Source organism: Meriones unguiculatus, chromosome 12 (assembly GCF_030254825.1).
Source record: "Meriones unguiculatus strain TT.TT164.6M chromosome 12, Bangor_MerUng_6.1, whole genome shotgun sequence".
Taxonomy (NCBI): Eukaryota; Metazoa; Chordata; class Mammalia; order Rodentia; family Muridae; genus Meriones; species Meriones unguiculatus.
This window is the reverse complement of record NC_083360.1, coordinates 36,532,945-36,559,584: the sequence shown is the minus strand read 5'-3', so window position 1 is coordinate 36,559,584 and position 26,640 is coordinate 36,532,945. Positions and strand designations below refer to the sequence as shown.

General features: G+C 46.8%; 1 protein-coding gene across 6 annotated transcripts in view; it reads left to right on the top strand.

Annotated features, from left to right (window-relative positions):
- Nucleotides 1-26,001, top strand: part of Tns3 (tensin 3) — a 230,275-nt gene extending 204,274 nt beyond the window's left edge. For all 6 annotated transcript variants that reach the window (XM_060365655.1, XM_060365654.1, XM_060365658.1 and 3 more), the window contains 11 exons: nt 2,698-2,869; nt 4,419-5,056; nt 5,611-5,697; nt 7,010-7,141; nt 10,370-10,465; nt 11,106-11,183; nt 12,089-12,166; nt 20,448-20,616; nt 21,709-21,777; nt 21,871-21,897; nt 22,994-26,001. In XM_060365655.1, coding sequence (XP_060221638.1) covers nt 2,698-2,869; nt 4,419-5,056; nt 5,611-5,697; nt 7,010-7,141; nt 10,370-10,465; nt 11,106-11,183; nt 12,089-12,166; nt 20,448-20,616; nt 21,709-21,777; nt 21,871-21,897; nt 22,994-23,138 — 1,691 coding nt within the window. In that variant the 3' untranslated portion in view covers nt 23,139-26,001. The remainder of the gene's footprint in view (nt 1-2,697; nt 2,870-4,418; nt 5,057-5,610; nt 5,698-7,009; nt 7,142-10,369; nt 10,466-11,105; nt 11,184-12,088; nt 12,167-20,447; nt 20,617-21,708; nt 21,778-21,870; nt 21,898-22,993) is intronic.
- The last annotated feature ends 639 nt before the right edge of the window (nt 26,002-26,640 follow it).

Sequence of the window (26,640 nt, the reverse complement as noted above, 5' to 3'; positions counted from 1 at the left end):
ATCCATCCATCTATACATCCATCCTTCTTTCCTTTCTGCCATCCACCCAACAACCCATTCATCCATCCATCCTTCCTTCCTTCCTTCTACCCACCTAAACATCTATTCATCCATTCACCCATCCATCCATTCGTCTGTCCTTTCATCCATGCATTCATAATGTGCATGACCAGAGCAGAGCTTCCTCAGTGTACTACCAGAAAAGGGTGGGGACAGCTTCTTCCCATGAGCAGCAGGCCAGTGGTTGGTGTTCTTTAAGCCTGTTGTGCTTACCTGAAGCCCACTGTCCTTCCAGGTCTCAGTCAAATGATGTGGTTTCTCCACTATGTTGTGGTTTAAATGTGAATTCTAACCCTACCCCCCCCCCCCCGCCAGGCTCCTATGTTTGTGCGCATATGATCCCCGGTTGTTTTCACTGTTCTGGATGGTTATGGATGCTTGGGGGCGGGGGGAGTGTCTTACTGGAGGAAGTGGATCACTAGGGGCAGGCCTTGAGGTTTTATGATGTTTCCTGCCTACTCTTTGCTTCCTGAGTGTAGACACATCAGCTGTCTTACTTTCTGCTTTCATGCATACCCTACCATGGTGGGCTGTATTCGCCTAAACTGTCAGCAAAAACAAACTGTTTCTCCCTTAACAGCGACAAGCAGAGTAACTGAAACTCTAAAAGGCATCTAGGCTCTCTCTAGACAGAAGGGAGTCATCCCAGGGTTCCCTGGAAGCCTCAGGCACACCTCCCTCCAGGCCTCATTCTCTGACAAAAGCTCGACTCTTACCTCTCGAGAGCAGGACCATGCTGGCGTCACTCCCTTGTTCTGGTTTTCTTTGTTTCGTACATCTTAGAGGGAAAATAAACGCAGATGGATATGAATGAAGGTTAAGTTACCACCTGGAAAACAGCGAAGGGAGGGATGCTTAAACAGTGTGAATATTTGTTTCTCTGCCATGGTTGCCACAGAAAATTTGAAGGATGGATTTGGACCATACAGTTAGTTAATTGGTGCACCAGACGTTTATTTTTAAACATTTATTGTGGACTGTTCTGGGTGGGGTAAGACGGATACACCTGTCCCAAGGATGTACAGATAAATCTCAGATGACATAGGCATTCACCTGGCACGTCAGTATAGGTTTTCCTATACTGAGAATTTTAATAAGAGCTGCAAAAATTAGCACAAAAATTGCTGCCTTGTCATGGCCCCCCAAATGGACAAGGCACCACTTTGAAGGTTTTGTCTTGGTTTTCAGAAGCTTTCCTTTTTCTTTTTCCATATTAAGTAGCAGTATGCCTTTTTAAATTACCCCATTGTGGTATCCATGGTGGTTTTCTTTTGATTTGAGGTTTGACTTCTTTGGTATTTTGGTAAGTTCTCATTAATGTCTTTTCCAGCATGGCTTCAGCTTCACGCAGTGCCCACTCAGTGTGGGGCTCCAGGGATTCAAAAGTGAACATTTTCCTCCTGCAACTGGTCTCTCTGGCCCGATTTGCATTTTCCATCCTTGCTCCAGTGTCTTCCCATGCGTTTCCTCCTCGCCCCAAGTCTGCTTTTTCCCCTGCTGAGTCCAGTCCACTACTGAAGTCCTCAGTCCCACGCTTATTTTATTTGTTCTGCTTTTAATTTCTAGAGTTTCTACTTGATTATCCTTGGGTACTCAGGTTCTTTGTTGAAAGGTGAATTTCTCTCTTGTTTCTTTGTAGTCTATATGCTTTAATTCTAATTTTTGAATCAGCTCTATTTTTTTGTTGTTGTTGGGATTTTGTTTTATCTTGCTTGGGAGGGTGGTGCTTATTTTCTCTCACGTTTCCTGAAAACATTTTAATAAGAACTTTAAGATTGTATCAGAATTAAAGTGAGATGGAGTAGGAGAGGAGAGGGCGGACTGTTCCTCAGACATGGTACGATTTTGAGGAGCTACTGGATGGAAGCTGTTCTGTCTGTGGTGCCCTGGTGCTTACAGCAGTGAAAGCTTTTGTGATTGGCCAGGGTCATGTTTCCTGGGTGCATTTCCCACACATAGGTTTTTGTTCCCACTCAAAGGAGACTACTCAAGTCCTGTTTAGCTCCCAGGAACCACTTGTCAGGATTTACTATGCATTTGGTGCCAACCCCTGAGGCTTAGGACTGAGAATGCCTGACTTGTTCCAAGTCCCCCTTCTCTGCGACCTTGACCTTCTTGGTCCCAGATGCCTTGGCAACTCTGAACCTGCATCCTCATCTCCCAAGAATAGTATGTAGCAGATCGTATCTGTCCGCCATGGTCCCTGAACATGCAGCCTTTGAGTCACTAATATGGGAGGGTGGGGAACAAAAGGAAAGGTAAGCATTCCAGACAGTAGCTCTGCAGTGCTTGCACTCAGGAAGGGAGCATCTCTGCAGAGAAGGTTCCTGCTGGTTTACAGGGTGGACCATGTATGTCTGTCCCTCATTCAGGAGAGCCACCTCAGGATGGACAGTGCACATGGGGAATTGGCTGTTTTCCCTTTTGGAAACAGTGACAGGTGACAATCTGCACAAAGTAGAACACAGCCACCCCCAGCAACCTTCTGTGTTGTTGGGCTCCTGGGTTCACATGGCCATGAGCAACAGAAAACTTCAGAAGTCAGCTTAGCTCGTTATGAACACGTGAAAGGGGTGAGACTGTGACTTTATGGATCACTCAATCAGGGTCTCTCTGCTTTCTGTTTCCTTGCTTCAGAACCACGAGGCTGCCCAGAGACTATCACCCACACCGTGGGGATGTCAGAGAGCCCCATCGGACCCAAACCCACCATGCTTCGGGCTGATATGCCTGCAACACCCAACTTTCAGCAGGTGTTCGCATCTTCCTGCACAGTTTCAAGCAATGGCCCCGGCCAGAGAAGAGAGAGGTAGGACTTCAGCCTTGCCATCAGAGGCCAGAGCGCTGAGCTGAGAAAGGAGTGGGTGAAGCGGGGTGTGACCCCACTCAGGAATTGTGGAGACAAGCCCGTTCCCGGTGTGCAGGACACTGCCAATCAGGGACCATGATCATGTGCACTGGCACATGGGAAATACACAAACACGGAGTTAACTCTGTCCTGGTTGTGTTGGAAAGGAAGAAAGGGGCTGTGGCAAACCAAAGTGCCTCTCTGTTTTACCAAGATGCAGGCTTTGAGGAACTTGGTAAGGCCAGCTGCCACCCTGGCCCAGGGCAGAACTAAACTGCCCTGTTTCGTGTACAGGTTTCCAGTTTCCCTTCACATTACCATAAAGAGGGCCAGCTGTGTGTGGTGTGGGACACGCCTTTAATCTCAGCACTCAGCCAGGCCAAAATCTCTTGAGTTCAAGGCCAGCCCGCTCTACAGAGTGAGTTCCAGGACAGTCAGGGCTGTTAAACAGAGAAACCCTGTCTTGAAAACTAGTAGGTAGGTAGGTAGAGAGATAGACATACATATATATGTGTGTGTGTGAAGAATTAAAAACAAAAAATGAGGTCTTCTAAGGACTTGACATCACATATAGAGTCTATACCTAGTGTGTGTCAACTTAAATACGTGTATGTTGCAAGAACTCTTTTTAGTGGCTTTCCCAGGTTCCTGAATGTGGTAATTCCCAGTAAAGTTGTCCCCCTGTCGACAGGAGATATGGTCTTATGAGTTAGTTGATGCCTGAAATCCTAGACAAGAACAAATCCTGTATATAATATGTTTTTTTTTTTCACGCTTACATATCCATAATAACTTTGACCACTTAAGTACATTGCAGATTCGATTTGGCCTAGCCAGTCAGCCAGTGTCTCTTGCTCTTTGGGGCCATTTTTTTTTTTTTTTAATTATCTCTTTATTTTTATTGTATGTGTGTTTTTCCTGCACGTGTGTTTGTTTACCACATGTATGCCTGGTCCCTTTGGAGGTCAACAGAAGGCAGCAGATGCTCTGGAACAGGAGTTACAAGTGGCTGTGAGCCACTGTGTAGGTGCTGGGAATCAAACCCTGCTCCTTTGCAAGAGCATCCATTGTGCTTAACCACTAAGCCATCTCTCCGGCCTCTTTGGGGCCATTTTTAAATAGTACATTTTGAACACAAACACATACCATGTCAGCCAGTCATCTAATTACTGACGAAGAGCAGGGAGGCAGCATATGCCAATTGGATACGCTGAATAAGGGACAATTCATATCCTGGACATGGTTGAGTAGGATTTATCCTTCCACTCAGAAGGACATTTAAGACTTAGCAGTTCTTTATTTCTAGAGTGTTCTATTCAGTAATTTTAGAGAGAAATCAACCTGGGTCAGCGAAACACATATATGGAATGGGGGATTCTGTGTGCTGCCCAGCAAGCCTCAGGACTCACTTCCCCAACCCTGTCTCACCTGTGTCTTGAAACAGTTGCTGGTCTCGAAGCACCTGTATGTCCATTACATTCCCTTGTTGCTGTGTTTGTTTTTTGAACAGCCCAACTTCTGCAGAACGCCAGTGGGTAGAGAGCAGCCCCAAGTCCACCCTAACCCTCCTGGGGAACAGCCACCCATCTGAAAGCCCCCTCGGCACCCACGAGTTCTGCAGCTCTGGTAAGAACTCGCCAGGGCTGGCCTGCTTCCAGTCCACGGAGCTCCAGGCCTCTTTCCACAGCCATGAGCTCTCCATGTCGGAGCCTCAGGATGCTCTGCCTCCTGTAGGCAGCCAAGCCTTCCTAGGCTTCAACACTGCCCCAGTAACAAGCGGCCTTCCGCCTGGCGAGGACCCGGGCACCTTGCTGGTCAATTCCCACGGCACATCGCCAACTCCCGGAGCCCCTCTGACAACGCCAGGGGCTGCCGACAGCGGCTTCCTGTCCCACAACTTTCTCACGGTGTCACCTGGACCCAGCAGCCACCACAGTCCAGGCCTGCAGAACCAGAGTGTAAGCCTGCCTGGTCAGCCGCCCCTCCCTGAGAAGAAGAGAGCCTCGGAGGGAGATCGCTCTTTGGGCTCAGTCTCCCCTTCTTCCAGCGGCTTCTCCAGCCCCCACAGTGGGAGCACTATGAGCATCCCCTTCCCAAATGTCCTTCCAGACTTCTGCAAGCCTTCAGAAGTGGCCTCACCTTTGCCAGGTATGTCTTCGCATCTGCCGGTCCCCTCAGGAGAGTAGGGCTCTGGGGTTTCTTGCCCATATGAGCTGGTCTCCAGTGCTAAGTCAGGTGTCCTGCAGGAAATGTTTAGACCCCTGGCTGGTTCTCTCCTATCCTGCTGGCCTGAAACCAGGCAGATCCAGTGCTTCCTCCTTAACTGGCTGTAGATTCATGGCAGCAGTAGACAGTGCAGATGCCGCCTTCTCTTTGACTTGAATGGATCTGTCTTTGAGAGTTACTTTCTGTCTTTACAGTTAAATAATTAATCCAGAAACGAGTTGTGAACTTTCAGGTGTTTGACACCAGCCTTGCTACCCTGTTCCTTTTTTTTTTTCCTCCGAGATTGAAAGCATCTTTGTTTTGCATTGTACCATGAGGCACTGGCTCTCTCTTCCAGTCAGCCCTGTGAGCTGTGTTCCCTAACCCCTTAAGACCTTTATATCCATCCCTCAAACCTAGCCATGGATTTGGACTTGTAGCATCATCATAAATGAGGCAGCAATACAAATATTCTGTATTAAAATTTTGCTTCACAGAGAGCCCAAATGACAAGCTCGTGATTGTGAAATTTGTTCAAGACACTTCCAAGTTCTGGTACAAGGCTGACATCTCAAGAGAACAAGGTAGGTGGGGACAAGGGACCCCTTGCCTTGTCAGTCATAGTTGTCTCTGGGTCCTTCTTGTGGGACTCTTTGTGGTAGGTGTGGTGCAGATGAGCTTAGAACAAAACACACCTTTATCATAGGCCACTTGGGACCACTCCACAGTCCTCACAGTTTGATTGGGAAAACTCAGTACATACAGGTGAGGGTTTGGGTGAGAAATGGGTCAAGGTGCATGCATCCCAGTGTGTGACCTGTGAACATCGGCCGCTTTACCAGGCCAGCAGCTCACCAGCCATGCCAGCCCACCACCACTTTGAGGAAGAGACAGTCAGTCTACTGGTTCAGGTCTCCACTAAGGACTCCTCGAGGTCCTAAGCTCCAGAGAAATGCAGAAAAAGAGCCATGGAGGAGAGGGCTACGCCAGGGGACTGTCAAGCTTGGTGGCTGCAGGCCATGAAAGGGAACGGAGGGTTTAGAGCGCTCCTTACAGCAAGCTTCCTGTAGCCTGCATGGACCTGCCAACATTGCCCGCCTGGTTATCGCAGTGTGCAAGGGGCTTATAGGCCTTCCATAGGATCATCTCTCAGGAAGGCTAGTTTTCTCCCTGAGATTCTGCCATTAGATTTTAGAGACGATAGAAACTGTGAGGCTCTAGTCTTCCTGGGAGCTCAAGGAATCTGTTGTCGTTTTAAGTGGGAAAGAAGCAGGGAAAAACAACCATGGCCTGGAATGACTTTCTTTCAGCAGCCTTTAAAGAAGGCTGGTCCAGTCCAAGGGCTCTGCAGAACAGTCTTGTATTGCCAGTGACTCCATGTTCTCCTCTCTCTGGTCTTCCTGCTTAGCAGCACAGATACAAAGATGGTATTTTCCTTACTCCATGTTCATCTGCTGAGCAAGGTCCCCACTGGCCCAGGTTGCAGAAGCAGCTGGGAGAAGGGACTGTCTTAGTCCATCTTCAGGGGCTGTCACAGACCACCTGAGATTTGGATGACATATAAAGAATAGGAGTCCTGGAGGTGGGATACTCTAAGCATTTCAGCACCAGTGTCACACTGTTGAAAATTGAGGAGCAAGTGCAGAAATGCAGAAGAGAGGGTCATAAATGGTCACCTTGCTCTCTAGAATAGTCTACATTCAAGCTGCTGAGCCATCCCTGGGACCATCACCCAATCCCAGGAGAACAGTATTCTTCCACTGCTGAGCATCAGAACTCGGACTACAATAATTTTCAGAGGTGGAGCCACACTCAAAGCATAGCCAGAGCCATCTCATGGTCTGGGGGGCAGTGACCATCATCCCGCACAGTCACCCATACCTTTCTCTCTCCTAGCCATTGCCATGTTGAAGGACAAAGCTCCTGGGTCATTCATCGTGAGGGACAGTCACTCCTTCCGAGGGGCCTATGGCCTGGCCATGAAGGTGGCCACACCTCCTCCTTCTGTCTTGCACCTGAACAAGAAAGGTAAGGTCCCATGGAATTGGGGGGGGTGGGAGGGCGGTGCTCATGGTTTAACAGTGTCAGGTGGATGGCAGCTGCTCGCACTGCTCTGTTTAGTATTTGCTTTCTAAGATTACTTCTTTTAGTAGTTATTTGAGAACACGCATCATGTATACATTTATCTTCAGTTGTTTTAAGTAATTAATGTTTTCCATAATACAGAAGACCAGTGGTTCTCAATCTTTCTAACACTGAGACCCTTTAATACAGTTCCTCCTGTTGTGGTGAACCCAACCATAAAATTATTTTCATTGCTACTTCATAACTGTAAGTTTGCTAGTTACAGTAGAATTGTAATGCAGATCTTTGTGTTTTCCAGTGGTCTTAGGCAACCCCCGTGAAGAGGTTGTCTGCCACCCACAGGTTGAGAACCACTGTAGTAGAGCCAAAACCCCAGTAACTACCCTGTGTCTATGTCTGCCCTTCCTCCTTGGGTGGCCACATGTAAGACATTGCTGCATGATTTGTCACTGACAGCCAAACACTCTAATCATTTTGTCTACTTTTAACTGGCAATGAGAAAACACACTAACGTAGTTCATATTCTTACATGTCTTGTTTTGGGTCAGAATTCTATGATTCATCAAAATTCTAAAATTTTGAGCCCTTACTTTCTTTCATAACTCTCTGTTTTGTTTTACAAATATGTTGTCTTTTTACCATTATTGCTGGACTTTTTCATGTTTTTACTCATCCACCTCTCTGCCCCTACATGTAAGCGTCTTTACCACCGTATCAACTTCAGCAAGGAAGAGTTTCCTTTACTTCTTTTTACTGCCAAAGTAGTCAGTTTGGACTGTGGAAAAGAATACCTCCCAGGTCTTGAGGCGTGTGCAGTCATCACTGTGTGACTGCATGTCCAGCTTAATTATCTTATCACTCAATGATAAGGCTCACGATGGCTCCCCGTTTTAGAAGGTTCTGCTCATTTGGTTGGCTCTGGCACTTGGCCTGTGGTGAATCATTATATTAGTGTGATTGTGCAGCAGGGGAGATGAATCAAAGTAAGCACAGATGTGTCACCTGTCTGTCCCATCCATGCCTGGATCTGAGAAAATCTGTCCACACTCTTACATGAAATCTGTGCTGAAAGCTTCTTGGAGTCAACAGTTCCGAGCTGCCCCAAGAATATAAGAGGTGGTTGTAGACAGACCAGCCTTAGGCCCAGGTGGCAGCCCTGCTTCCAGGAATGTACTTGTCGTGGAAGGCTAGAGAGCGAGGTTGGGAAATACCTGGGATTTAGTCAGAGAGCGCTGCCCACAAACTTGCGGGTGCTGACTGACAGGGCTTCTGGTGAGGGAGCAGGAGGCTTGTGGTGAGGAGGAAAGTGACATCTCACAGAGGTGGCCTTGTAGAACATCTAGAACTTCAGTGTAAGAAGCTCAACAGAACACTACTGCTGGGGAAATATGGCCTTTACCACTGCGTGCTCACTCAGACCTGGCTGGTGAGGACGGCCAGGCCTTACTTGGAAACACTCGTTAGTGACAGGTAAAAGGCTTAAAATGTCTGGGAACATTTCCTGCCTTGGGCAGACTTCCTACTGAGTCTGAGGAGGAGGGAACAAAATAGAGGCTGTGTGACTAGCAGATGTCAGGAAAGCCAGCAGAGCGGTCTTCACTGGCTGAAAATCTGTCTCGCCTCTGTGTCCACCAGGCCTGGATTTGACATTTGTGCTTCACAGTCCAACAGGAGATTCGAGAGAAGAGTTTACCAAATGAGTGAAGAGCCAGTGAGTCACTGTGCCACCTCCAGTCTCCTGTGGCCATTCTAGACTCTGCATTCTACAGAGTGCTTGGCAGCAGGATCCTCATGGGGCCATTTCCCACAAGCAGAATCTAGACCTTCTGTGGGGTTTCTCCTTCGACTGGAAGCCCTGCATCTTTCTCCCACAGAGGAGGCGTCATGTGCTCATTCCCTCTGTTTTCCCACAGACTTTCATGGAATCATGTCACCCCTTTTCTGCAAGCTAGACCACCCCTAAAAGTGCTGACACACGATGCTACCAGTGTGTTATTGCTTATAAACATCATTTGGAGCCTAATTCCAGCTTAGTATCCCATATCAGAAATGGCCCGAAACAGATATAGCCAAGGTTTCTGATGATTTTCACATTTCAGAAATATCAGAGATAGCTTGGGAATGAGGCTCAAGTCTTTAACATTAAATTCCTTTAGATTTTGTGTAGAATTCATACACACTGCATACATACCAAAGGTAATGTTACGTAGTATTTTCCCCATTCTCTACATGAAACAAAGTTTCATGATTGTGCAACCTTCATATTGGTACTCAAAATTTGCCAGGTTTTGGATTTGGGGATTAGGAAGATTCAGCCTGCACAGGTTCTATAGAGTCTGGCAACCCCTCCAAGCACAAATCCAGCAGTTCTGGCTACCAGGCACTTCCACTGTCAGCAGTACTGAGAGGCCAGCTCTTATGTAGGGTGCTGAGGAGAGAGACACATCATACAGGGTAGCTACTGACTTTAGCAGCTTGGGGCAGTGACTGCTGTTTTCTCCTGGTTCAGTCTGTACTTTTCCATTCAGTGGCTTCTCCTCGTGCCTCTTCTCTTTGGGTTCAGCAGTTGGCTGGAACACAAATGTCCTGTTTTCTAGCAGTTTGGTAGAATACTGCTCCTACATAGCAGAATGCTTGTTGCTGAAGGCGTTTCTGTACCCAGCTGGCAGCTCTTCCTCACCCGGAGGGTTGGCATCTTTCCAGCTCTCTCTGAAGTCTTTTCTGCCGGAGCCTTAGTGGCCTTTCCTCGCTTGGAGGAATGCAGCCAGTGCTCCAAGGCCAGGGTCCTTCTGAGCTGCCAGGTCATCTCTTCTCTGGGAGTTCTGGTAGTGTCAGACAGTGTCTCTCAGGGACTCTGCTAGTCTCCACATTTTCACTCCAACAAGTTTTACCATCCACTTGACTTATGGCACGGCCCATCCAACCATCCCAAAGGTAGTTCTAGGTAGCCCGATAGTGCAGTGCTTTAATCCTGTTAAGAGGAAGAATTCTTAGGTGTAGCTCTTAGCTTTTATATCTGCAGAAGGCATCTATTTTTAAGTCTCTGTCTGCCTATCCCTCTGTCTGTCTATAAATCCATGATCTATATATTTCTGTGTCTTCTTTCTCTTCCCCCTACTCTGATTCTCCTATGCCCTAAATTTAATTTATTTATTTTTATTCTTTCCACAGCTGGAGATTTGTCCAACGAACTTGTCCGGCATTTCTTGATTGAGTGTACCCCAAAGGGAGTGCGATTGAAAGGGTGCTCAAATGAACCATATTTTGGTGAGTTACTTGAGAAGTAGTTTTGATACTTAATGGGGTAGGAATTCCCTCTTTCCAGTGGCTTGAGACTCCAGGGCCTCTGTGCCATGGTGGGTTGCTCTCATTCCAGCCTCGAGGTCTTAGGCTGCCATTAGGCTGGGGTGTTTAAGATAGGCTGAATGTGCAGTTGTTCTTCAGAAGTTTTGTCAAAACCAAATAATCAGAAAGGATCCTCCCAGAGCTAGACTAAGTCAAGGTGAAGGTCATCAGATGGGTCCCAGCAGGACTGGAGCCCAGTGTGACTCTATCCCTCAGGCACAAGTAGGAGCACAGAGCTGCTACCAGAGCCTTCCCACTTCTTTGTAAATTAAGAGCCTTTCACAGTCTTCTGGATACATGGGTCAGCCTTGTTTCCTATTCATTAAGAAGCACCTGGCACTTCGTACTTACAAAGGCGACATGCTTGAAATAGACCACAAGTCCCTTGGTGGATCTCTTCGTTGTCTTGCGACCTTGTCATTTCTTGGAGCTTTGGGTTATACGCATCCCACAGTGGTAAAAAGGCGTGGCTTTTGGAATTTTGGACTCAACTGATTCTTTGACTAAACACACAGCAGGTAAAGAAGTTGGTGATACTCATTTATTCTTATCCACTTTGCAGGGAGCCTGACAGCTTTGGTGTGCCAGCATTCCATTACACCCCTGGCTTTGCCCTGCAAGCTCCTCATTCCTGAGAGAGGTATGGGTGGAGGCCTCCCTAATAGACTGGCTGTATGTAGGATCTTCTGCACTGCTCATAGTGTGCTGCTCCCAGGACCCACAGAGATCCTTTCAAAAATAATCAAAGATACTTCTTTATGGCATGTGATCTTCGCAAACCCCAAAGAAAGCTGGTGGCCACCTGAATTGAGAAAGGAGAGGGCCGTGCTGCAGACATTGCACATTGTGGCCTGTATGACAGGTTTCCAGAAAAACAGACTTTTCAACTTAAAAATGGAAAACACTTGGGGACTGGAGAGATAGCTCAGTGGTCAAGGCTGCTCTTCCAGAGGACCCAGGTTCATTCCCAGCACTCATATCAGGTGGCTTCCAACCATCTGTAAGTCCAGTCCTAGGTGATCTGGCCTCCTTGAGCACAGGCAGTCACAAGGTCCATAGACATGTATGTAAAATGTGTATATGTAAATAAGTAGTTAATACACAAACATTCTCAGACTGATTTTCAAGTTCACTTGATTACAGATTTACAGTTGTAAAAATTGAAAAAGATAGTTAAATTTAGGTCATGGACAAATTACTTTTATATTTGTTAGAAAATAACCATAATAATTTTTAAAAATTAATATCCAGAGGAATATGGGGCCTTGATTGTGTGTTCCAGCTTTCTTGTAGATAAATGGGGTTTGTCTTTTAAAAGCTGATCATTTATGTAAATGAATTCAGAGACCAGGAAACTGTTTTAGGGGACCATGCCAACCCCATCTGCATTCAGAATGCGATTGCAATTTCTGTGGGCTGGATTCCTGTCTCTCAAGAGAAAGTTAACTCGCTGTCACTGTCTGGGAATTCTGTCATCAAATTATCCTTACTGTGTGAACTCCTGTGTCAAAAGCACTCATTTCTCCTCTCGCCCCTCTTCTGCAGATCCACTGGAGGAAATAGCAGAAACCTCTCCCCAGTCAGCGGCCAACTCGGCAGCCGAGCTGCTGAAGCAGGGGGCAGGTCAGTGGCCTTGCTTTCTGTATCTCTGCATCTCCGAGACATTGGGCAGAACCGAACTCCATGATAGAACTTCCCTTTAGACAGTCATTTCCTGCTTTTCTGACGTTTCCTTTTATAGATGCTTGGCACAGCTGGGTTGGGCACAGCTGTGAGGTGACCTAGCCAGGGCATAAGAGGCTGGAACTATTGGTCTGACTTGAACAAGACCAAATTCAGTGGAATAAATGTCAAGTCCTGTATTTAGTGTGGGGGGTGGGAGTGCAATAAGGCAGGATGTGGGTGACCTGCCTTGCCAGCTGAAAATGCAAAAATGTTCTGGAGCTGTGACTCAACAGCAAGTCAACATGAGTCAACTGCTGGCCCCACTCTGCCATCTGTGTGGTGAGGCACACTACCCAGAGCCATGTCTCTGCAGACCAGACCACTTTGATGAGACCTTTATTAGTAGACTTTGCTTCCAAAGTCTACTTTCCATCCATTTTGGAAGGTATAGAAGGTATAGAGATCACATGTAAATGTCGGCTCTCCATTCACAGCATCCCACACCATAGTGTTAAAGCTGATGGGCTAGTGTGCTTGCATTAAGTAAAGTTTATAGTTTTCTTAGGGTTCAGTCTTTTTATTTAAAATTTTTAATTTCTTGAAAAATTATATCATTTTCCTTCATTTCCCCTACTATTCCTTCTATGTCTCCTACTCCTTGCCATATTCATGACTTCTTCTCCTTCAGTTATTATTGTTACACACACACTCAGAGTCTACTGAGTCTGTTTAGTGTTGCTCATATGTACATGTGTTTAGGGCTAATCATGTAGGATTTAATAAATCATCAGGGCTCTCACCCATGAAGAAAAGTGATTCTCCATGTCAGCAGCCATTGATTGATTGCCTGTAAGCTCTAAATTTCACGAGGCTCCACCCAGAGCTGTAGAGTTCACTCTTGGTGTTAATGGGCTTAATATTCATTCATCACTATGGTGTCATACAAAGTGTTCCCTAAAATTTTCCTCTAATCTCCCTACTCGTTTCTTCCACTTGGCCAAGGCCCTCACTGCCACTCATCTTTTTATGGTCTTCGTAGTTTTGGCCTTTCTAGAATGCCTTATGCTGTAAACATAAACTGTGTAGCATTTTCAGATTGGTTTCTTTTGCTCTAAGTGTCCTCCATGGCTTTTCATAGCCTTTTATGGTGGCTTCTCTCTCTGTGTATAGTGCAGGAGATCATGTATGTGTTCATACTAATCTGCATACATATACACAGCAGAGGTCCATGCTGTGTACCCTCTTCAATTATTCTGCACTTTATGATTATTTGCAACAAGAGTGTCTCACTGCACCTGTAGCTCACTGATGTGGCTAGCCGGCCAGCGAGTTCCAAGGATCCACCTGTTTCTGTCTCCCCAGGGCTAAGATGACAGGAGTACATATCTAACTGTATGCTGCCTTTGTGTGCTTGCTGGGGACCTGAACTCAAACCCTCAAGTTGGCAGCTTTCACTGCAAGCGTTTTACCAACTAAAATATCTCCCCAGCCCTTGGTGTACCATCATTATTTAAACACAGCTACTGAGGAATATCTGGGTTGCTTCTAAGTTTTGGCAAGTATGTATAAGGCTTCTAAAAACACCCAAATGCAGGTTTTTGGTGAATGCATGTCCCCAACTCCTTTGATTAAATATGAAGGAGCCTGATTTGCTAAGTCATGTGGCAAGAGTATAGTTAGCTTTGCAAGAGACCATAGAACTTTTTTGAAATGTTTTTCTCACAAAGTGGCTGTACCATTTCGTATTTCCACCAGCAATGGAGAAGCGTCGCTTTGCTCTACATCGCCACTACAGGTGGTGTCCCTCTGAAGGACGTGCTCCTTCGAACGGGTGGATAGTGGTAGCTCATTGTTTTGCCATCTCCCCAGTGACATCTAACATGCACTCTTCTAATGTAGGTCTGCCCTGTAAAGTAAAACACATCACTGTGACCGCTGTACAACCAGTGACGATGTTCTCATTTGTAGCATGAAATATGTTAGATTTCCAAAAAGATGAATTTGCTATAGACAAAGGTGACAGGGACTTGCCCCAACCTGGAAGTGTGTCTCTGTGATATTCCAGGGTTTCAGCCTGGCCGCCACTCAGAGGCTTGACATCTGACACGTGTACAGCTGTGTAGGCCTCAGGTTTATGAGTTTGAATGTCCCTATCCACAAGAGCAAGAGTACACACTGGAAAAGGTGTTGGGGTTGTTTTCCTGACCTGAGAGAACAGCCTTTCCCTGGGTAGCCAGCCTTTCTTTCCCCTTCTCTTCTGGTGCCTTTCGAGCCTGAGCCAACTGGCCCTGGGTCACAAAGCATGGTTGCTATGGGCGACACAAAAGATATTTTCGGTGCTCCCAGAAGCCATGCTAGGTTGACAGATCCTGTTAGAACATCAATATGGCCTCTGGATGATTTGGTTATTTGATTCTACCTCTTAAAAATGTACTTAAAAATTACAAAGCAAACAAACAAAAAACCCTGTTATTTATTTTTTTTAACACCACGACTATGTATCAACACTATTTAAAAAACAAAAAGCCTGAAGAAATAGGATCGTGGTGACATGCCTCTCTGGGAGGACTCTCCTCATGGGGCTGGGTGGGTGGCATGCTCTCATCCCACTCCATAGACGGGGCTCCTGAAGTATAGCTGCTGGTCAGAGCCAATGGGCATCTGGCCTATACCATCATCTGCATTTGTGTTAGCAACAGAGCTCTGCTTCTCAGCCCTGCATGATTAGTGCCATGGTGAATGTGTCTCTGCAGTCGCCTCATTGGTTTACTACCTCATCGTAAGCTCTTTAACTAGCACTCATCCAGTCATTGTTGCATTTAGTCATGTTAATGGCCACTATTGCCCTTGTTTTAAGAAATCAAATCTTTCCATTCCAGAACATTATTTTTAATATATTCTATTGCTTCTTTGAGAATTTTATATAATGTATCTTTATCATATTCACCCCAACTCCTCCCACATCCTCCTTCTATATGTTCCCCATCCAAACCTCATGTTCTCTTTTTTTATTTAATAACTTTCTGAGTCCAGTTATTTCTGCCTGTGTACTAATGGGTATGGGGGCATCCACTGAAGCATGTCCACCCTACCAGGAACCACGTCCCTTAAAGAAAACTGGCTCTCACCTCCTTTACCGGACATCAGCTGTCACTAGCTCCTCAGTGAGGCTCAGGATTGGGGCTTGGGGCTTGTGTATCTCTTCCAGCTGTGTTGCAGTGTTGAATGGCTTAATCTTGTGCTGCTCTGGGTTCACAAATGTAGTCGTGCTGTGGTCCAGAAGACATTGTTCTGCCCCAGTCTGCTGTGACCCCTTACAGGCTCTTACAGTCTGTCTACCCCCTCTTCCGTGATGCTCCCTGAGTCTTGTATGGGTGGGTGTGTTACAGATGTCCCGTTGATGGCTATAGACCACCATTTTAAATTACATTGTCCCATCTTGGAAAATAACATTATGATTTTTTTTTGAATGGATGGGTTTTTCTAGTGATAAGACTTCATGTCAAACTGTGTTGCCTGTTTAATTATCTGCCTTAGGAATTAAGGGACTAGGCTTAAGTTAAAGCTGCCTTGAGATTCTTTTCTTTAGTCTGTAACACATCAGGAGTGTGGCTTTCCATTCCACTGCACACTACAAAGGCAAGGATTCGGCTCAGTAGATCTGGTGACAGGGCTCCCACCGTCCTTGCCTGGGGATTAGCTATGGTTATTTAGACTAGCTGTAACACAGGCATTGTATTAAAAAGGTGACACGATTCTGATCTGTGATCACCGGTCACACACATACATGCATACACACACACACACACACACACACACACACACACACACGTTCCACATCTGAATTCTATTTGTTATCCTTAGGACTCCTGCTAAGGTCTTTGGAAATGTCCCATATCTTCACAGTAGAAGTCTAAACCCGGGAACACTGCAGTCAGCTCAAGATGGGAAATTTGATCTTAATGCCATTATGAGTTTGTTCCAATAGCTGAAACAATATGTTCCTGTATTTTAAGCCTCAATTCTTAATTGTTTCTTTTTGAAACTGAGGAGAAGTGTGAGCTAATCCCTAAAAAAGAGACTCTTTCACCAGACTTCCCATAGGTCTGTAGATAATGTTTAGCTTAGTGAGTATAATTTAATAAAGGTCATGTGTTCTTTTAATTTTTTTTTTTTTTAATAAAAAGCACAGCAATGCTGAAAAGAAGAGGGGGATAAATGAGCCTGAACCTGTTACTTGTGCTGCCACGTCACACTGGGAAAACCAGGATGTGGGCTGGAAGTCCTCTAAAGCAGAGACCACTCAGATTATCAGCCAGGACTGTTTCTTCCATCTCCCCTCTCCTGGGATTGTCCTTCATGGAGTTCTTTTACATTCCTCCTTGCAGTTTGTATAATGAGTTTGCTCATGGTTTTTACAAACACAATGCAGGTCTCTGTGCTTTGTGGCCATGTAGCAATCCATTGTGTAATTCAGCTCTTCAGGGTCATCCAGTTTGCCTGCCTCTAAGTTTTTCAGTGCTATAATCCATGCTTGAAGGACTATCTTTCTACTTGATTTTTTTCCTATATTCTAGTTGCCTTAAACCAAACTCCCAGAAAATACATAAACCTGAGGCTGGTTTTAGAGTAAAGTTTTCTCAGCACTGGAGCTCTCCCCCATGCTCGGAGAGCTCCCTGCCGTGGGTGTGAAGAATGCTGTCCTATTTAATGTCTCATGGAGCACCACAGCTCCAAGCCTTCCCCTCACCAGGAGCAGTTGGCCCTGCAGGCCACATGTTCTCTGTTGGAGAGAGCCTGACTTTGTGTGAGTTGGTGCTGGCCCATTGTCATAAGAGAACTGCCTCCAGAGCTGATATTTCTCCCAGCATCTCCCAACACGAGGCTCCTGCCTGGCACCACAGTTGGACCCGTTCTTATCAGGAAGCTCTCTGCGGTGTCTCCAAGACAGCAGTCTAGTCTGTGGTTTCCTGTGAACCACATCTAGGTGTGCCAAGTCTGTGGGATTTTCATAGTAGTTAAATACACAGGCACACAACACATGCACAGGCACACAGATACATAAACACATGCTCAGGCACACAGGCGCACACGGTGCCTTTTGATGAGCAACACGACAGGATCAGAGCCATACAGTATTCACCGTCCGGTTTTCCATTTTCCAGGCTTCTTTCCAGCATCTGTTCATAGCACACATGCTTTTGATTTTATAGTTCTAATGATAGCAGAGACGGTTTTTTTTTCTGCTTTTCCAATTACCTGCTAACCATTTTTCCATGTTGCTATATAATTTTCATGATTACCATTTGCTGGTTGCTACGTATTTCATCGAGAGGATGAATTTAACCCTCTCTTTATTCTTGGACATAATCCATTTTCATTTTTTAACTGCTGTAATGCATAAGGGCATTCTTTCCATTAGCTGTATCATATACTTACGGCAGATTTTCCTTTTGAATCTTGGAAGAACGGGGACCTGGAAGTTGTTTCTGGGCTTTTCAGATCCTTCTGCTAAAATGTGGCTCAACTGTCCAGAATGGGCTCAGGTCACCCTGCATACTAGGTACTCATTTCATCAGAGCTTTATGGGCTTTAAGCCTTGGACAATTTAAATGTTAAGAACTGTTGACGCCTTGATCTCTTTCCCAAGAGAACACTGGAAAACCCCTAGTTGAGCTGGGAGCTGACATGCAGGTAAACCACCAAGGCTTACAGTGGTCTCACCCAGGAGCGTAACGCAGTTCTCAATGCTGGGGCTGTCCGTGAAGTTTGTTTTAGCAAAGTCACATTGACCTGAACTCTGGCGGATAGGTGACTACCAACATTCCTTACCATCTCTGAGCCTGATCTCCCCATCTGCAGACTGGGGGATGATAATAGACTGTTTCTTAGGGCTCTTTGAGACTCTTATTAATAAGAAGTACTAAGCTAAGCTCAAAGTAGTGAAAAAATTGTATTGGGATGAGAAATATTTATTCAGTTTTTGTTTCAGCAACAATGGCATTTAGATACTGGAATGGTCATGCTCCTTTTCACTAGTGTAAATGTAAATAGAGTTTGCAAAACAAAAGTATCTTAGATGAAACCTCTGTATTATGTGAGTTTAGAAAGTTCTGTGTTGGGTTGGTTTGCAGTGATGGGGCTGGGCAAGTATTCAACCATGGAGCTGAGCTCATAGCCCTAATTTTGCCTAAAAGCAGTGAGGGTGACTTGTCTTAAGTCTTTGAGATTGGTTGTTTCTCTCAGTATCTGCTCCATTTTCAGGAGAGGACAGACCTCCCTCTCCCCTTGCCTCTTTCTCTTCTGGGGCCAGTAAGGCTTCAGTCCTGACTAGCTTCTAACTTCTGAATGAAGGAGGGACTTTCCTTTATTATTATTAGTAGTAGTAGTTTGTCAGTGTAACACCCCATCCCTGCTTTCTTCCTCTCCTTCCTTCTTTCTTTCTTTCTCTTTCTTTCTTTCTTTCTTTCTTTCTTTCTTTCTTTCTTTCTTTCTTTCTTTCTTTCACAGGGTTTTCTTCCTTTCTTCCTTCCTTTCTTCCTTCCTTCCTTCCTTCCTTCCTTCCTTCCTTCCTTCCTTCCTTCCTTCCTGCCTGCCTGCCTTCCTTCCTTCCTTCCTTCCTTCCTTCCTTCCTTCCTTCCTTCCTTCCTTCCTTCCTTCCTTCCTTCCTTCCTTCCTTCTTTCTTTCTTTCTTAGACAGGGTTTCTCTCTGCAGCCTTGGCTGTCCTGGACTCCCTTTGTAGACCAGGCTGAACTCACAGAAATCCACCTGCTTCTGCCTCCCTAAGTGCTGGGATTGCAGGCATGCACCCCGTTTTCCTTCTTTCTTTATCATGGATGCCTTGTGTGTCAGATGATGGGAGTTCGGGATTCCAGACTCTCTCAGGGTGTTGACTTCCAGCCGACACTGTAGAGAGAGGACCAGCACTGCAGCTCCTGCAGGCCCTGTGCTGGATCTCCTTGGAGCACTTTCCTGTTGCAGTCCTCCCTGGTCCCTGAACTCATGTGTCTGTACATCTTTCAAAAGCTGTGGTACCCGCTACTTCTAAGCAGAAGGGCAGAGTCACTCCAGGGACCTCACCAAAGAGTACACAGTACAGTCAGTGCCTGAGGGAGACCCTTCATCTGAGTCTCTCTGTGGGTTTGCACCAGGGGGATACATTATTTCTGCTTAGTGAAACTCTAGGTGAATGGTTCTCAACCTTCCTGATACTGCCACCCTTTATCCATTCATTGCTACATTGTAATGGTGACCCCTGTGATGGGGTCTCAACCCACAGGTTGAGAACCAGTGCTCTAGAGGCCTTTAAAGCAGAATTAGCATATCCCTGTAGCCCCCTGCCTGCAAACTGAAGCCAGCAAGAGCAGTTCTATTGTTTGACTGTTCTGTGCTTATAACAGCATATGGGATGGGATCGTTTGTAAAGGAGGGAGCTGTATCTTGGCTCACGTTTCTGAAGCTTAAGCATGGTGTCGTCATCTGCTTAGCTTCTAGGGGGGCCAGGTTGTGTGCTGCTTCACTCAGAAGAGACAACAGAAAGGCAGGCAAGAGTGGTGTTAAGGGAGATCGAGAAAGCAAGCTGAGAAAGGGCGTCTCATTTTCATAGCCACCCACTCTGGTCTGGTGAAAGCCATATGAAGCCCTCATGAAGTCCTCTGAAAGCCTCCACAGTGACAGTTGGGTTTCAGCAGGAGTCTCAGAGTGGACAGACAGGGTCATTTCTAGGGAAGAGCCCTTATCCATGTCTCTGCACAGGAGACCTTGGTTTGCTGTAGTGAGTGAGCCTCATGTAGAGCCTAAAGCATCTCCTGCACTAGCAGAACAGCTTCTGCACTCTCAAATCTGTGTTCAGCACTGCTGGTAATACAGGACAGTGGGGTCCTCGGGGCTGTACTTGTGCTCAGTCACACCCTCTGCAGAGGCGATGAGCACACCCTTACAGTTGTCTTTACTCTTGCTGAGGCCAGGAAGGGACCTGGAAGACCAGCACACGTCTCTCACTAGCCGGCCACTGCCTAATCGCTTGTCATGTCCTCTCCTTGGCACTGGAGCAAGCTTATCGTTAATACTGGCGAGCAGGGAGCTTGTGCTTACCAAGGCTTCTGGGCTGGGTCACACATTCAAACTGTCCCTGATCCCTCCATCTTCTGCTTGGTCTCTCTCCATGTGCGAGAGCACGTATATCGCCAACTACCCTGACTACAGTGAGCTTCTCACCCCTTCCATATTGTCTTGCAGCCTGCAATGTTTGGTACCTGAACTCCGTGGAAATGGAGTCCCTCACTGGTCACCAGGCAGTGCAGAAGGCCCTGAGTATGACTCTCGTTCAAGAACCGCCTCCAGTGTCCACAGTGGTACACTTCAAGGTGTCAGCCCAGGGCATCACCCTGACTGACAATCAGAGAAAGTAAGTGTGGGGTAGGAAGGGTGGGAAGGCCTAATGTCAGCACAGGGTGTCTTTTCCTGTCATTTTCCATTCTGTCCTTTGAAACAAGTTCTCTTAGTAAACTTGAAACTCAGTGTTTTGGCTAGAGTGGCTGGTCAGCGAGGTCCAGGGATATGCCCAGTACCATGCCATGTAGGCATGCCCTTCTCCCCGATCTCTCCAGTGCTGTCAACACTACCCAGGAGCCAGCTCTTCAGCCGCAAGGCTATTTCCTTTAAAGTTTTTTTGTTTGTTTTTTAAGATGCAGAATCTTTTAAGTCATTACTTTAGAACCATTGAGATGGACCAGAATTTACTGGTTTCTGTTTTGGTACCATTACTTTCATGACTGGTGGACATCCCGTGTTGGTCAGAGTAACACAGTCTGGTACCAGGAGCTCTTGCAGCAAGGGCATGGGACATAGACAGTCCTGAGCCCTCCGTGCACCAGAGCCTCCCCGAAGGGCCCCACGCCCTGCAGTGCCTTCCCCAGGGCCACGCCTCTAAGTGAGACATTGTCCTCATCTTCCTAAGTTGCTGAATAGTTTGAAGACAGACTCTCACACCCCCTGCTTTAGGATGAAGCAGTTGGGCTGAGAACAGGCTCTGCTGGTCAGAGCCTCTCCCCACGCTTGAAGCAGATGACTCTGAGCAAACTCTTTAACTCTCTCATGTTTGGTTTCTTTTAGACCTATACCTCAGAAGTTAGGAACTCAAATAAAAAGTGCAGTGGGCATCCAAGGCACCATTGATGTGGGCTCAGCCTTGGGAGAACCCTGTCTTCTCACTTGCCCCTCCAGTTCTTCAGAGCTTTTAGATCCCAGTGGCCACACTTTTACTCTCCATGGTGCTTTTTTTTTGGTCACTTATGAGAACCCTTCTATCCAGTTTCCAGCTGTTGATTGTTCACAAACACATACTCTGTTCTTCTCTCCAAATAACAAGTAAAGGCATCAGACAGTTTCTATCCCACACATCCTACTTGGGAAATGAACCTACCCAGTCCCATCATCTATAACCCTAAACCCCGGTGGCAGGAACTACCCTCTCTCTCTCTCTCTACCTTCCCACCAGGCTCTTCTTCCGGAGGCATTACCCTGTGAACAGCGTGATTTTCTGTGCTTTGGACCCACAAGACAGGAAGTAAGAATTTTGCATTTTTATAGCTAAAGAGTATATTTCTTTTATCCTTTAATTTTAAAATATTAACGTAAGTTCTTCTCTTCAATTCTCAAGGTGGATCAAAGATGGCCCTTCCTCCAAGTAAGTCACCAGCATTTCTTCTCTGTTTGGGGATCATCACAGTGCACAGCTGAACTCAGTTCTAGATTTGCAAAGAAGAGCATATTTAAGAAACCAATCTAAAGAAAACAGTCCTCGTCCATGGGGTCATTTGCATTCAACTGAAAGTAGAAAATAAGAGATAAGCGTTCTTATTTTAGAGCCTGGGCATGGACAGTGTCAGCTTGTCCACTGCAGTGGTTTGGAGGCGCACTGTCTCTATTGGATCTGTAGTGTCCTTTTCCCTACACACTGAGACAGATTTCTTAACCTGTCCATTTAAGAGCGTGACAGTACTGCTGAGGACGTCAGATCTTTGCATGTGAGCAGGGCTGAAGCCCATTTGAAACCGTTCCCAGTCTCAAAACGTTTCCCAGTTTTGTACCTTTGGCCAGTGACTTCTCATTCCCTGCTCGGCACTTCCATCAAGACAGTCAGGGGAGCCCAATCCTCACTCTCCCCACCCCAGAAGCTAATGTCCGTGGTTACCAGCTTGGCTTCCTTTGCATAGCCTACACTGCTGACCTCATGTTTGTCACGTGCCGCCATCCCCATCAGAGTTCTTCCTGCTCTGGTGAACTGCTCAGTAATAGCAGACAGCCACGACTTCACACAGGCCTGAGAGGAGCGCTTGTCATATTAGCTGCCTTGGTTGGGGTGTCTAGTCTTAGGTGGAGCTGGGAACTCCTCGTGCTCTTCCTGGAGTCTCTAAGACCCTGGCCTTCCATGGGAGACCCTGATTATAACATGCCAGCTAGAGCTCAGAATTCCACAGAAGGTGCCTGGAGGATCCCTGGCCCTCCAGAAGAGGTTCTAGGGAGCAAGCAGAGCCTCGGCTATGATTCAAGGTGGAGAACATTCCTCTAGGCTCAGTAGTCATTCTACCTGCAGTAGTTTCCAAGGGCCAGTGGCCAGGGTGGTGGCCAGGTCTCCAAGCTAGTGCTTGGCACATTGTAGCCTTCTGCAGGTGCAGTAGATACCGCTCCCAGGTTGCTGCAGAGTGAAAGACAGGGCCCTGCGTGTGTGTTTGGTCCTGCACACTGTGTGGGCTCCTCTGACTTAGACTTGTCTCTTGCAGAGTCTTTGGATTTGTGGCCCGGAAGCAGGGCAGCGCTACAGACAATGTATGCCACCTGTTTGCAGAGCATGACCCCGAGCAGCCTGCCAGTGCCATTGTCAACTTCGTGTCAAAGGTCATGATTGGCTCCCCTAAGAAGAGCTAAGCCCCTCATAGCCAGACCCGCCAGATGCCTCACAGGGCCCTCAGGTGGCAGCCAGCGGGGCAAGGGGGGGGGGGCCCCCATTTGTACCAGACTGACAATCCTCACATTCCAGACCCAAGAGGGGAGAATATGGCAACCCTTCAAACCAAGAACAAACAACGTCACCCCAGATTGGCCTTAAAGTAACTTCTCATCCGACATACCTGTATAGTCAAGACACATTTTGAGTGGACCGGGAAATGCTTCCACAGGGTCCCACCTGCAAGGACAGTACAAGGAGGGAGCACAGAAGACAGAACAGCCCTGAGTCCCTGGCTCATCAGCATCTGCATGGGTGAGGGGCCCCTGTCCTGCTTGGCGGGGCCTGAGTAACCATGGCGCTCCACTCGTCAGCAGAAACGCTCCGTCCGGCGACTCCCTCGTCTTGTCTTTCTACAGTGGACAGTGATGAAACTGAGGAGGGGATGCATGGTTAGTGAAGGTCTGAGCAGGTTGGAACATGGGGGTCTAAGTTAGGGTACAGCAAAAGGGATGTGAAATGAGGAAGCCACTGATATCGAGGAGGAGGAGCACGCAGTCTCAGAGAGCTCACTGCTGGTGGAAAGGAATCCACGATCCTGCTCTCAGGTAGCCAGCTGGGCTGTGGAGAGCCTAGAGGACCTCGAGAGGAAAATGAGAGGACAGAATTTAAAAAAAAAACGCCATTTTATATAATATATATTTTACTTATGCCAAATTATTTATAACCGCTTGCCATTGCCATACTGTACTCGTGTCAAATGCTGCAGCCGAATAAGCTGTGATTGCTAAAAGGCTTGTCCCCTGTAGACACACCAGAGACAATGGGCCCCTCAAGGGGAAGAGGAACAGCGGTCTCAGGGTGATGTCACGCAGTCCATCTCTAGTACTGCCAAATGGATTTGCCTCAAGCAGCCTGCCCTCTACTTGGCACAGTGACGTGTCTTGCCCGGTGTGGATGGCTTCTTTCCCGATGAGAATATCCAGGAGAAAGGGGAGACTAAGACACTGGGATCCATCTCAGCCTCTTCTGCAGGGCCATCTGGGCCATCTAGAGGCCTTTGTGATCCACAGCACATGTGGCCTTTCTAAGCTGTTACCGTGAGTGTCCTGTGGCACCTGCAGCTTCCATGGGGACCTCTGTGGGCGTCAGGAGGGAGGGAAGGGGGATGAAGGGGAAGATCAAGAGTTCTGGCTCTCACAGGCTGTGTTTGATTTGCTGAGTCATCTTAGCCACTAGTCAGATAGGATGGGTCATGCTGAGACAGGCGCCCAGATGCAGGGTTCCTGCCTGCATCCCTGAGTGGTCAGAGATGTCAAAGACGCCAGTGAGCCCAGCATTTTCCAGAGTGGAGGTGGAGCAGGGCTACGTGGAGACAAAGCCAAGGTCTCCTTCCCAAAACCTTACGCCCCAGGAAGGCTCTGATCATCCCCGTCCCAGCCTGAAATCCCCGCTCTCGGCTTTCTAAAATCCAGTCCTAGCTTACACATCTCATAGCTGGGACAGGCTACGGTTGTCAAGGTGGGGGTTTTGTGGTGGATTCTCTGTTTCAAAAGGGGCAGAGATGTAACTTCATGTGGAATTGGAATCAACTCTGTCTAGGGGTGTGTGTGTGTGTGTGTGTGTGTGTGTGTGTGTGTGTGTGTGTGTGTATACAGGTGGATCATACCCCTTTTAGTTCGTGTGTATCTACGTGTATACAGGTGGACCATTCCACTCTTAGCTCATGTGTCTGTGTGTATGCAGTGGGCCATTCCACTTTTAGCTCATGTGTGTGTCTGTGTGTGTATACAGGTGGACCACTCCACTTTTTAGCTCCTATTGATGCACCAAAAGCAAGTGCCTCATTTCTGTGCCAAATGTTTGCCTTGGTCCTTAAGGACCTCCTTCGTGGACACACTCTGGTGTGCCTGTTAGAGGAAATGTGCCACCGTTCTCTAGAGGCCCCATGTCTTCCACAGAGGCTTCTAGTGTTTTTTCAGTTATTCCTATGCAGCTAAAATTCAGATGGGTAGGGGTGGGGGCTGAAGTTTGTGCTCTGGCCAAGAACTGCCACATCCTATGGTTTATATGCAAATGTGGCCCAAAGACCTCCAGCCAGGTTGCTTGTCCTTCTGCTGGAGGGGGAAAGGGCCTAATTAGAAATCTACTGGGCAGAGCTGAAGCACAGCCTTCCAATGAATTGAATGCCACCACAAAGGTTGGCATGGGACACATCCAGGAAGCCACATGAGTGTGCTTTTGAAATTGACTGACCAGGTCTGATCTTTACTCAAGGTAAAAGTGGTCAAGGGCATCAAGGGATTTGCTCTGAGGAACCACAGGAAGATAGCTCTACAACTTTCTAGGAGCTGGTAGGACTGGGTTGTGTCTCTGTGTAATGTGTATATTGAACAGAACAAGATGAGACAGAGCACCATAGACTATGCTATGTGCTCAAAAGCACTGGGAAGGGACATTGCCCAGGCTTTTGCCACAGGGCCATCAGTTGGGCACAAGTTAGTATACTCTTCTGGGAGTGAATTCAGTGATGCCCACCACTTGCAGTAGATAGCCAGGGTCCCATTAACCTTCTCATTAATGGTTGTCTTATAGTTTCCAGTATTGGGCTGTCCCCATGTTAAAAGCCACTGCACTTACCCTCAATGTTAAAGACTTTGTAATGCCGCCTTATCTGTCTTTATCTTTTAGCGCAGTTTTCACTATCCTATATTGTAAAGAATATATATCCAGTATGTAAATGAGTGTTCTATAAACCTTTTGTATAGGCATTTTCTCTGCTCTTTAAATATCAGCCTTATTCAGAGTATAATAAAAATTATGACCTTGGTAAGTCCAATGAAACGGGGGTTCTGTTTATTAAGTCTTCTGTGTGCATCTGTGTGTGTGCACCTGTGCATTTGCCCCCATGTGTTTGTGAGTGTGGGTGCACAGGTGCCTGCCATGTGTAAAGGTCAGGTGACCACTGTGGTTGTTGGTCCTCAACTCCCACGTTGTTTAAAACAGCCTCTTGTTTGCCACATATGCCAGGAAGTTCTTCCGCAGACTTCCTGGCATTCTCTTCCCTTCACCTCACATCTGGCTATGGGAGCAATGGGATTATGGACACAGGTTATGACACCAGCTTTATGGGGTTCTGGGTACTTGCTGTTAAGTCCTCATGCTTATCTGACAAATGCTTTTCCCCGCCGGGACATCTGCCCTGCTCCAAGCAGTGCGTGCCCCAAACTGTACGTTGAGTCTGTAAGTGCAGTGTCTGTGTGTGCCGGGGTTTGAGTGTGGGTTTTTGTTTTTTTCTTTTCTGATGTCTTAATGTTCAACTACCTACTTACATGTTTTGCTTTTGAGAACATATTTTAGGATGACTGTCCAAAGACATTGGAAACCTTGTATTCAGATTGTCTTTAAATTGCCAGACCAGGTATGGTGGCACACACTTGCAATGCCAGCACTGGGGAAACAGAGGAAGAAAGATGGCTACGT